This window comes from Desmodus rotundus, chromosome 12 (assembly GCF_022682495.2).
Source record: "Desmodus rotundus isolate HL8 chromosome 12, HLdesRot8A.1, whole genome shotgun sequence".
NCBI classification, from domain to species: domain Eukaryota; kingdom Metazoa; phylum Chordata; class Mammalia; order Chiroptera; family Phyllostomidae; genus Desmodus; species Desmodus rotundus.
Window position 1 is genome coordinate 28,737,933 of NC_071398.1, and position 12,159 is coordinate 28,750,091.

General features: G+C 55.0%; 1 protein-coding gene across 2 annotated transcripts in view; it reads right to left on the minus strand.

Annotated features, from left to right (window-relative positions):
• Nucleotides 1-12,159, minus strand: part of C12H16orf74 (chromosome 12 C16orf74 homolog) — a 30,442-nt gene that overhangs the window by 1,298 nt on the left and 16,985 nt on the right. Inside the window, exon 3 of one of the 2 annotated variants that reach the window (XM_024555855.4) lies at nucleotides 1,618-1,758. In XM_024555855.4, coding sequence (XP_024411623.2) covers nucleotides 1,618-1,758 — 141 coding nt within the window. Of the gene's footprint in view, nucleotides 1-1,617; nucleotides 1,759-12,159 lie in introns of those variants that run through there. The other variant, XR_006654919.3, reaches the window with a different exon arrangement.

The following is a 12,159-nucleotide window of genomic DNA, read 5'->3' on the forward strand; positions in this document are numbered from 1 at the left end:
CAAATGGGGAAAGCGCAGGGTCAGGTCTGAGCTCTGCCTCTGGACAGGAGAGGAGGGGACCCCTGCACCGGCCCCTCTGCACTAATCCATCCCTGGAACTGCTGAAGCTTAAAAGGAACCTCTCCCAGGGCTAGGAATCCCCCTGGAGGCCCAGGGCCTCCAGGCTCTGACCCCACAGACCTTGCAGAGTAACACCGAGTATCCCCTGCACTCACATGGCCCCAGGAGCAGGGAGGGTGGTTAGGATCCTATTTAACAGATGGGGACACTGAGGTTCAGAGAGGGAAGGGAGTGTAATGGCAGAGCCAAGGCCCTGGGCCTCTGCTGCCCGCATTGTGCTCTTGATTGGACACTGGAGCAGGGGCCCAGCTCTTCTCCCACCTTGCTACGTGCCCTTGGGTGAGTCATTCTCCCTGTCTGGACCTCAGCTTCCCATCCGTAAACTAGAGATGAGGATGGTACCCACAGCCCCTAGGGTTGGGATGAGAAATAAGATTTGTGGATGAGAAATAAGCACTTGGCCTGGTGCCTGCCACTTGGAAAGGTGACACAGGAAGGTGATCCATTGCAATCCTTACTGAGTGTGGGCCAGCCTGGTCACTGCACAGGCCTGGCCCAGAGTCCAGTGTCTTTCTCTACGTCACTTGCCCTACGGAGCAAGCTGAGATCCCAACTCAACACATCTGGAAAAGTGTGCCTAAATTCTCGCCACCAGATGTCCAGGAGCCCCACATCAGCCTTGTCCACCTGTGTCCTCGGCCCGAGTCAGGCAGGACTCATGTCTCGATGGTTGGTTAGCCAAACACTGCCAGTCACTTGGGAGGGTGTCTAGACGAGGGGTCCATGGGGTGAGCTCCAGACCATGCAACCTGGGTCTGAATCCCACTCTACCACTCACCATCTGTATAGCAAGTGTCCCAACCTCTCTGAACCTCAATTTACCCATCTATAAAATGGGGGTGAACACTGGACCTATTAGGACTCAATGACTGCTATTGGAATCATTACTTAGTATTCCTATTATTCACAACAGCAGCCTCAGAGCCTTGCACAGGCCTGGCTCAATAAATCTGTTTAACAAATTTTCCCACCAGCTCCAACAGTGTCTACAGAGGGGCCCAGTATCTACAATTTTGGCCTCTCCCTCTCACCCTCTCTCTGGGAACAATTCCGTCTTCTCCCCCCGCCCTGCAATGAGCTGTATCCGGAAGGCCCAGAGATCAGCCCCAGCCCAGCACGAGTGTATTTCCAAGCCTGTTCTGTCCAGCTGAACCTCTGCAGCCAGCAAGATGGAGCACCAGTCGCCTGGCTAGCAGGAGAAGGCGCATCCATCAATCACCTTGGTGAGCCCGCCCAGCCCCATCCATCACTTGCTTGGCTGCCAGCAGGGGCTGTCTAGCTAATTACTTAACATGCCACATCTTGCCGAGGCTGATGCCACGGTGAGGGGCCCATGGTGGGGATCCAAGGGTAAATTTTTAATAAACCCAAGAGGTGGGGACATGCATTCAGACCCACAGCACAAAATGGGACCCCCTTGAGCTGTCCCCAGCCAGATGACCCCCCTCCACACACACACAACCTGGCTTGGTAGTGAGTAGGGCAGGGTGGCCTCACCTGTCCCCCTGGAGTCCCTTGGCAGCATCATGCCTGTGGGGGTCGGGGGGGTGATGATGATGTTGGGTACATCCAGATGCTTGGTGCTCAGGACGGGGGCCTCATCGTGGCTGCTGCCGCTGCTGACACACATTTTAAAGCCTGAGAGGGCAGGCCGTGGAGCACACACATACACATATGACAGAGAGACACGCATCAGTGGCCGCTGGGGAACTGCCCGCGCTGGCTGGCTGGCTGCCTCCCTCCCCTCCCACCGCCACTGTGTGTCCTGACAACTCTCCGGCAAGAGGGCACTGCTGCCCCCACTTAACTGAGGCTAGGACAGTTAAATGACCCGCCGGATCTTGCACACTCGGCGAGGACAGTAAGTTTCCCCCATTTTGTTCACTAACGTAACGTCAGTGCCAGCAGCAGTGTCTGACACGTAACAGGTACTCAGAACATGACTCTGAGTGGATGAAAGCAACAGAGCCTGAACTGGAGCCCAGCCTGTCCGAGTGGAGGCCATGCACGCAGTTACCCTCCCACTAACGGTTTTCTGAAGGAGTCTGTAGCATCGGCGTTGTTTCTTCCTACAAGTTAGACCGAACTCACCAGGGAAACTGTCTGGGCTTGGAATTTTCTCTGTGCAAAGACTTTTGATGACAAATTTGGTTTCTTTAACAGATATGAGGCTCCTTCACTTTTGTTTCCACCTTGTATCAGTTTCTGTAAGTTGCACTTTTCAGGGACTTTGTCCTTTTCCTCTCAGGTGTTAGATCCCTTGTCCCCTGTGCTCATAAATTGGCCAAGTCCAGTCACAGATCTCCGCCTGACACTGAAGTACGTGCACTGTCCGCCCCACCCAGCGCCTTCCTCCGTTCTTCCTGTCTGAGTCAGTGGCATCACGTCAGCCAGAAACCCGAGTGGCTGCCGCACGTCCTCCTTCTCCGCCTCACCCTCCAACCCTCAGCCCGCTTAAGCAACCTGCAAGTCCACAATGCCACCCCACAATATCTCTGACGCCCTTCCTTCTTCCTCCTCCTGCCCCTAACCAGTTCCTCTGTCTCCCTCTTCAGTCTGCTCTCCCACCAGCAGCCAGAGACCGCAAATCTGATCATACCACATCCCCACCAGGAACACTCACTAGCTCTTGACTATTATCGACAAGCAACATTTCCCAAAGTGTATTCCCCAGAACACGGGCCTCAGAGGCTCCCTCGGGAAGGGGGTTCCATGATCAAACGAGTTTGAGAATCCCACCAATTCGATCCTTCTCTTGGAGATTCCCATGCATGTTGGAGAATTAAAGGCTGTGAGAAGTCCTGCGGTAGGAAGTTGCTTTAATTGTGTTTGACCTTGGGCTTCCTGAACTTTAATAACCTTAAGAGTCTGTTCACATCGCACAGAACCATGAGTCATAAAATACCTTGTTGATCATAAATTAAAGTCAACCTCTTAGCTCAGCTTTCGGCCTTCACAATCTGGCCCAAACCATCTGCAGCTGCATCCCCTGCCAACTGCCCACACTCTGCAAACTGCTCAGTTGCCCGCGTACACTGGGCTTCCCGGCCCCTTCATGCCCCTGTATAGGCTGCTCCCGCCGCCTGGGAAGCCCTTTCTCCTTTAGCATGGTAGTGAGCTCCTACTTATCCTTCAAAGCCCATCATAGTAGGCTCTCCTTTGGGGAAGATGCCCCAGCAAATCTGATCCCTCCCTCCTTTGTCATCTATACTCATTCATTCATCAGTCCTCCAGCGCTGATCACAATGCACTGAAACGCTTAGTTCTGAATTCTGCCTTCCTTTGCTGTGAGCCTCGGGAGAGCAGCCCCGATCTCGCTTGAGTCTAGTACAGTAACTGGGACAGAGCAAGGGGCAGTGCTTTGCATTTGCATTGAAAAACAACTTCAGGCACCACTGGCCTGGGTGTTGACATCCTTAGCTCTAGGCTTTGCACACTGTTTTTTCCCCAGCAGCCCCAGACTGGGATTGTATGAGTTCAAGTGTCCGAGCCCCTGGCCAACAGCAGGAGGCGAGCAGGGTACGATCATCATTCCCGCTGCTCCTCAGGCCGACCCTGAGCGCCACTGGGGCAGCGCTCCCAAACGATCCCGATGGGGTCGGTACGGTGGTTCTCAGGTCCCGAGACGCGGGGTCCAAGTCCCCTGCCCTTCAGTGTGGGATGGACTTAGGATGAATTCTAATAAACAGAAGACAGAAGGGATGGTGTGTGACTTCCAAGGGGCAGTCATAAGAGATACTACAACTTCCTCTTTGCTCTTCTTCTGGGGGAAGCTAACTGCCTTGTTTGAGGACAGGAGAACCGCCCATGAAGAAGCCCACCTGGCTGAGGAACTGCGGCCTCCAGCCAACAGCCATGTGAAGGAGCCACCTAGGAAGCGGGTCCTCCCGCCCAGTCAAGCCTTCAGGTAAGACTGAGGTCAGGCCAACAGCTTGACCATTACCTCACAAGAGACCCTGAGCCAGAACCTCCCAGCTAAGTCATTCCTGAATTCCCGACCCACAGAAACTGAGATAACATTTAAGCCACTAAACTTTGTTTGTTACACAGCAATAGATGAGTGGTGCCGTCCGCACGGCCTGCCCATCCTGGGCAGCCCCTGTGGCCCTCAGAGGCTGCCGGGCTGGTTAGTTCTGAGGCAGAGGCCCCGGCAGACTACCAGCCCTGCAAGAGCACACACCCAGGCCTCTGCCAACTCGATCTAAAGCAGTGGTTTTCAAGCCTCCTTTAAAGCAGCAGAGCCATTCTGCTTGCAGAATGTAAAATAAAAGGAAGCCACTTGGAGTAGGCCCTCCTGTTAACACCGGTACCGGTCAACGTTTACAGACCCTTTGCTGCAGGTCACACACAGTGCTGAACGCCTTCACGGCCACCCCGAAAGGGGTGGAGTGTGAGCAGCCACATCGCACAGACGTGGAGACTGAGGACCACACAAAGTAAGAACTTACGCAGAGCTGAAGAGTGTGTGGCGAAGCCAGGATCTGAACCCAAACCCAGGCCTGTCAGATTCCATAAGCTGGTGTTTCTAATAACTACACTTTTGTACAATGGAGCCAGAAAACTTTATGAAAAGAGCCAGATAGTACGTATCTTTTACTTCTGGGACTATGCAGTCTCTGTTACAACTACTCCACTTTGCCACTGTAGTGGAAAGCAGCCTCAGAGAGCATGTAAATGAATGGGGGTGGCTGTGTTCCAATAAAACTTTATTTTTAAAAAAGGGCAGCAGGCCTGTTTCCTGTGGTTTGCCAATCCAGTTCTACAACGTCTCAGTGGAGTTTGGACCAGGGACCGGCAGGGTGTCCGAACAAGCAATAACAGAACCTCAGAAACCTGAGGCACTTAAAAGCCAAAAACAGAAACAAAATTCCAAACCTGGCTACTGTTGGGCACTGACAGTCCCGGCCTCTGAAGGGCGGCGGACACGAGGAAATGAATGAAAGCGTAAAGCTCTTGCCCAGCTAGCAGCCCTGGGGGCACTCGATCCCTGTAAGCGGCCCTGTAATCATCCATAAAGAGCGTCTCATTGAGCGCCCGCAACAAAAGGAAGCTCTGATTATTGTTATCTGTGACAGGAGGGAGCCTCTCTGCTAAGTCTCTGAGGCCCCTTCCTCAGTGAATATTCTACAGTTCTAAAATAAAATGCTAATAGAGAAAAGCCACACTCCTCCCCGGGCCCCACATTTGCATTTTAACATGTTCTGGGAGCTTGGCGACAAAGCCACATTCTTAATCAGGAAGCATCAGGTCACTCAGTGGGCCCTGGAGAGATGCTGGAGGAAGAGAGGGGAGAGGGAGGTGGGGGAGAGGAGGGAGGAGGGAGAGAGGGGGCGAGGGAAAGGAAGCAGTGAAGAGGGAGGAGGGTGGGACTGCAGCTCCTCTCAAATCCCCAGGCTGCCTAGCCTCCAAAGCAGAGGGGGCTGAGAAGGAGGGAAAAGCTCTCAGGAGGTAAAGCCGACTTTGGGGATTAACGACAAATGCCAACCCAGCCCCAGACAAGGAGCTCATTTGTGCCAAAGCCAGAATTGTTATTTGTTAATTACCTGCCCGCCTCCGGCCATTAAGAGCCCATTTCCTGAGGGGAAGAGCTGGTCTGAGGTTCCAGGGCCCTGCAACCCAAGGAAGGAGGGAGCAGGGAGGGGACCCCAGCACCTGGAGCCATTTAAAGATTTCTGGGTGGTTGTGGTTTGGAAGCTTGTGCAGGAAGCCTTGCCCTGGCCTTGACTGGGCCCTGCTGGTTCTGGGGCCTGGAGACAGAGGAAGCCAGACTGCTGAAACCCAGGCTCCTGAGCCAGCCTCGCTGAGGGTGAAATCAGGAGGCTGACTTCCTCTGCAACCAGGCTCTGCCCTTGCCCTGCCGCAGGGCAGTGGGGCTCCATGTTGGCTGCCCAGGGCAGTCATCTGGGAAGTTCAAAAATACTGACGTGGGAGCCCACCCCAGGGTGCCAGATGTCACTGCTTACCACCAGGGCTTTTAAAAGCTCCCAGCAGAGTCTCAGAGCCAGGGTTGGGGACCCGCAAGCTAGGGCGACGGGATGTAGGCGGCTTTACTCTGAGCCTCAGTTTCCTTGCCTGTAAAAATGGAGTTGTGATACCCATCTTGTAGGAATGAAATACCCAGTGAGGGGCGTGTGGCTGCCAAGGGTGGGAGAAATGACCACCGGGAGCCAGCTGGCCAGGGCCTGAGGGATCCCGGGGAGGGGGGAAGCTGGGGAGGCAGATGCAAGGACTGCTGCCTCCTCCCGCTGAGACTGGCCACCTCTCCTCAAGCATCCTGTGCCAGGCTGTGGGCTGAGCCTGCCCTTTTCACTATTGCATTAATCCTCAGTGTGGAAACTAGGGTCATGACCATTCTCCAGATGAGAAAACCAAGGCTTAGAGAGGGCAGGCCCCAGAACAAGCAGAGGACAGGTGGCTCCAGGCCTGAGCGCCCACCTTGCCCCTTCTGATATCAGCCACCACTTTTCTCAGCCTTCAGAAGCCCTGAGCCGTTCAAGCCTATCCCTGTTCAGAATGCCCCAGGTCCCTAGGGACAGAGCACTGTTCCCTATGTCAGCTCTCAACAACCCCCAGGCCACGCCACACCAGGTGCTGTCCTTACACAGGCATCATGGCTCAATGGCACCCTCTGCTGGTCCATTTAAAAATGATGCTCAGGCTGGCACTCCTTGAGACCTTTTCCCGAAATTAGGATGGCATCCTCTCTTCCTCAAGACACCATCTCACACACAGTGGGCCTACAGGACCCAGAATGCTGTGGGAGGCCAGAACATACACCTGGGCTTCAATCCACCTGGGCAGTGGCTTCACCTCCTTGGATCTCCTTTCCTCACCTGCAAAATTGGTTTGAATAACAGTCCCCACCTCCAGGGGGCATGGAGTGGATTAAGAGCCACATTGAAGCCCCCATCCAGCCAAACTGGGTGCCATAATTATGTGCAATTTGCAGGTTAGAAAACCACAGCTGGCCTCAGCAGTGCCCACTCAATAAATATACGCTGTTATTAGCAGCATGAGATGCCAATCTTAGTACTTATTCACTGCTTCAGCCAATACTGAGCAGCTCCTGGGTGCTTCCCTCCACCTGCATTCGGGTTGGGGACCTTGTCCCCGCCTTGCAGTTGCACAGCTGGAGTGGGGGCTAAATGTCTATGCGCTGACTCCGACAAGACACTCCTGGTTCCAGCGTAACGCTCCAGTGTTCCCTATTGGACGGGGAGGGCCACGGGCTGGGGAAGGAAGGAAAACAGCCTGGGTTTCAGTTCCCTGCCTCCCGGGTGTGACCTGGCCTCGCTCAGGCCAGCTTTCTCACCTGTAGAGCCTGCTGCTCCCTTGCCCTGAAGCACTGGTATAAAGCCCAGCACAGAGCCGGGCCAGGGCGGGCTCAGTCAACAGGCATTTCTTGTGCACCTACTATGTGCTAAGCATTGTTCCAGGTTCTGGGGACACAGCAGAGAGTAAAATAGTCTCAATAGATGTTTCTCTCCTCCACCACTCTTTGCCTATCTACACCTCCAGGCTCCAGCTGCAGAACAGGGACCCCGAAGATTTCAGGGTTGTCTGGAAAAGAATAGGGAGGAGGGAACTGGTGGTCCAGGCAGCTGTTGGAACTGGCCCACACTGCTGAGCTGGGAGGATGGCGCCCATGGTAGGCCAGTGGCTATGTGAGAACCTCACGGGAATTCATCATTGTCCTTCCCAACTAGGCTGACAGTGTGAGATGCCAATCTTCCAGATGGGCACAATGAGCCACAGAGAAGTCAGGGTTCTTACCCAGGATCATGCAGGATCTGATGCTGAACCTGGCCTCCCTGGGGCCAGGAAGCAGATAAACACCTCCCAAAGCTGGGTCAGTGATAGGAGGAGCAAGGAGACGATGGGAGGGAGCGTCAGGATGGGGAGAGACATGGGAATCAGAAAAGGTCTCCCAGAGGGGGCCAACCCGAGAGCAGCAGGAGAGATGGAGGAGGAGAGGGCATTCCAGCCAGCCACAGCATGCACAAAGGCCCTGGGGCAGGGGCGTGGGGCGTCAGCCGGCACTAATTCCTCAGAGGTGATAAGGAGTCTGGATTTAGTGCAGATCTTTCAAAACACAAACCAACAAATGCCTCTGAGGGTTTCAGATGCATTTAATCTTTTTTAAAAATTCCAATTAAAGGGAAAGCCTTGCATTATTATGGATGAGGCCAGGGCACCATAGCGGTTTTACCTTCTAGAGGCAGCCGGCCCAATGGAGATGACAGTGGATGCTTTAAATCTCTTTTTAATTAAGGAAAAAGCTCTGGTTTGCGTCAGGGATGAGCTGCTGGAGAGAGAACGGGGGGGGGGGGGGGGGGGCAGGGGAGGGGATTGGGGGCTTGGGGGGCAGCCAGAGTCAGGATCCAGCACAGCAAGGTGGGGGAGTGTGCTCATCCCCCTGACTGTGCCTGTCCAACACCCCCTGCCTGCCCACAGGTGGGGACTCCGGCAGTCCCTCCCTCCTGCCAGCCTTTCCCAGTCCCACTGGATAGTCCCCACTCTTCCTAGCTGCAGCCCCTCCAGGAAGGCTGTGGGGTCTCAGCTGCAGTTGGGTGGGTTAGGCTCAGACAGCCGCCTCCCAGTCCTCAGTCTGCTCACCTCTGAAATGGACACAAGAAGATGGCTGTGAGAAACGCAGTCAGAGAAAATAAACAAAGTGCTTGGCCCGTTTGACATTTCCACAGAAACGGGCCTGTGCTGTGGAAACGTTTGATGTGGGCAACTCGGGGCTCCTCCCCGTTGCGTCTGCAGCTAGCTCGGTCCTGCGGTGGGGCTGTCCCAGCACTGCAGGGTGTAGAGAAGCGTCCCTGGCCTCTAGATGCTGCTGCCTGCCAACTGGGGCAACAAAAATGCCTCAGGACACTGTGAAGTGTCCCCAGGGGTGGGGTTGCCGGATCAAATTCAGGACACTTTTTTTAGTATACCAAAAAGTATGTCCCTCCCTGGCCAGCGTGGCTTGGTTGGGTGTCGTACCACAAAACAAAAGGTCGTCGTTTTGATTCCTGGTCAGGGCACAAGCCTGGGTTTTGGGTTTGGTTCCCAGTTGGGGCGTGTACGAGAGGCAATCGATCAATGTTTCTCTCCTTCTCTTTCCCTTCCCTCTAAAAATAAATAAATAAATAAATAAATAAATAAATAGTATGTCTCATGCAACATTTGGGACATAACGTACACTAGACAATTACTCCTTGTTTATCTGAAATTCCAATGTAATTAGGCATCCCGCTTTATGTTCTTTCCTCTTATATCTGGCAGCGCTACCAGCTTGGGGGGAGCCAGTCATGGCAGTCACAGCCTAAATCAACAAGAGCCTGGCACTTCAGAACGGTGCCAAGAGCTGCTCTTCCCCTGTCCCCGTGTGGCCCCACCACATGGCCCCACTGCATGGCCGCGCTGCTGGAACTACAGGACGGCCCGAGCCAGGAGGACTGGCATCCCCAGCCTGCCCTTCGCCAGCTGAGTGAACGGTTTCTCACCCCCTCGGAGCCTGCTTCCTCAGCTGCAAAGGGGCTAAGTTACAGACGGCAACACGCGGCGGCCCCTCGCCCTAGACCAAGACTCGAAACCTGCAAGGCTCTCCTGAGGAGGCACGGTACTTAGTGGCAGGTGTCCGGGGTGGCTTGGCTAGCAGCAGGGCTCAGTGGGGCCACATTATTAGGACTGTGGTTCCTGCTATTACAGGGACAACCAGGCAAGGGGGCCCCAGGGCCAGACTTGTGCCTCACTCCTCTTCCCTAGTCTCAGCCCTGCCCAAGGTTACGCCCTCTCTGGATACAGCCCTCTCCCATGTCCAGAAGATGGGCAGGTAAAAGGCCTGTCCCCCCTTGATCCTGGACAACTCTAGGGCCACCCAAGCTCCAGGGGTCCCACACAACTCTTGGAAGCCCAACTTGCCCTCGGCCAGCCCGGCTTCCCACTGCCCATGCAGGTGACAATGCTCCGAGCGCTCCCAGGCCGCAGGGTCTGTCCTGTCACCCAGGACAGGCCAAGAACAGTTACCGGCTTGTGCACTGGACTCCGGGCCAAGTCGGTGACCCCTCGAGGTGGGTACAAAGCTCACTCACTATTGCTTTGGTTGGGGAGGACCTGACCCACAGTCATACACACAATTTTAAAGACATTTTGAAAGGGCAGAAAGAGTACAGGCCCATTTTAGCAATAACAATGGTCCAGCAGCGATTTCTGGGCACCAACCATATCCCCGGCCCCGTTCTCAGCTCTGGACCTGCCTCTTTCTGACCCAACAACAGTGGTGCCCATTTTATAGCTAAAAACTAAAAGCTCTGATTCGGCGAGTTGAAGACTCTCAGCCAAGTCACAGGAGATTTGGACCTGCTGGACCAGAGTCCCTTAGCTATGCACGGGCCTGTCTCCGGCACGGAGAGGCCTGCAAAGCACAAAGTGAAATGATGGGGAGGAGGGAAGGTCAGAGGTAGATGTGGGCACGGCACTGCCCTGGCCCAGACTCACATCTGCAGCCCTACCCAGGTGTCTGCAGCCGTACCCAGGTGTCTGAAGGCTTGGAAACCATGCCCCCAGGAGGGAGAAAGGCAATTCCCAGGGACCGGGAGAACCAGGCTGCCCAGCCTCCTGGCCAGCTGCATTCTATCAGGTGATTACTGGTCCGCACAGACCTTACTTAGGAGTCCTGAGCAGCACAAAGCCAGGGCAGCCCCCACTGGGGGCAGCCAGGACTGGACAGTGAGTCCCAGCACCTGCTTCCCTGTTCCCTGTGTTCCTTCTCCTCCCTACCCCTCCCTGGAGGCTCAGTCTTCATCCTTCATTCATTCCAAATGCTTCCAGAGCACCCGGTCCATGCAAGGCTTGGAGGAACCTGCCAGGCAAGAAGAGGTAGGGGTGGGGGCGGGGCACAGTCACATTCGTGGACACCTTCCACACCCCAGCTCAGTCACATTCTAGCCGTGACCTTGGGTGGGGAGTTTTACCACCTGATGCCTCCGTTTCCTCAGCTGTACACTGGGGATGACGACCAACTCTCCTTGGAGGACAGGAGGACAGGAGTGGAGTCTGGCTGGTGAGCGGTGAACTCCCTGCCAGGCGAAGGGGGTGGAGGCACAGCTGCCCCAGCCAGAGACAGGTCCTGTGTCTCCGAGCCTGGGTTAGGGTGAAGAGACTGCTCATTCCACAGAGATCGAGTCCCTACTGTGCGCTGACCCAGAGCCAAGTACAGGCTTTGGGGATGGGCAGGGCAGCCGTGGTTCTCGATTCAGTGGAACTGGGAGAGTAAGGGGGATGGGGGTCTCCTGAGTACTAACTGGTGTGCTAGGACTGGTTCCTGCCTAGGTGTGGTTAGGGACTGTCTCTTCCCACCTGTTGTGACACTTGACTTCCATGCCCAAGGCCCTCCCTCCCTCCTGAGGGAAGAGAGCAGGTGCTGGAGGGTTAGCTTAAGAGGACAGGGGCTCAGTCCCTGCAGTGAGCCAGGGGGCTGCTCTCTTCTGGACAGGGCAGGGCAAAAGTAAGCGCCGTCCACTTCAGCATTTATGACAGGTTAGGGTTAAAAAGTAAATAAATTTAAAAAATAATAAAACAGGCTCAGATTATCCACCCCTCATCTCAGCAGGCGGGCTGGGGGTCTCCAGCCCTCCAGCCCCTACCTCCTGAGCATAGATCTGTTCAAAAGGTTCCAGAAGGAGCCCTGGATTGGAGCCTGCATACCTAGGTTCTCAGCCAAGCTAACCTGCGTCTTGTCACCTTGGACAGTCAGTCTGCACCCCAGGCCCATCTGAAAAGCAAGGACAATGGACCCGGACAGTGGCTCTCACCCTGGGCTGCCTAAAGCTTCACAAACACACCGGTGCCCAGGACACACCCACAACAGCCAAATCCCTACCCTGGAGAGTGGGCCAGGCCTGTGCCTTTCTGAAAGCCTGCCACGTGATCCACATGTGCAGCGAGGTCGAGACCCTTGGTCTGGAATGACTGTAGTGCTTCCTGCTGCTGTGCGAAGAAACCCTTGATACCACACCACAGGCCCCACGGCCCTGCCTGCCCCCTGAC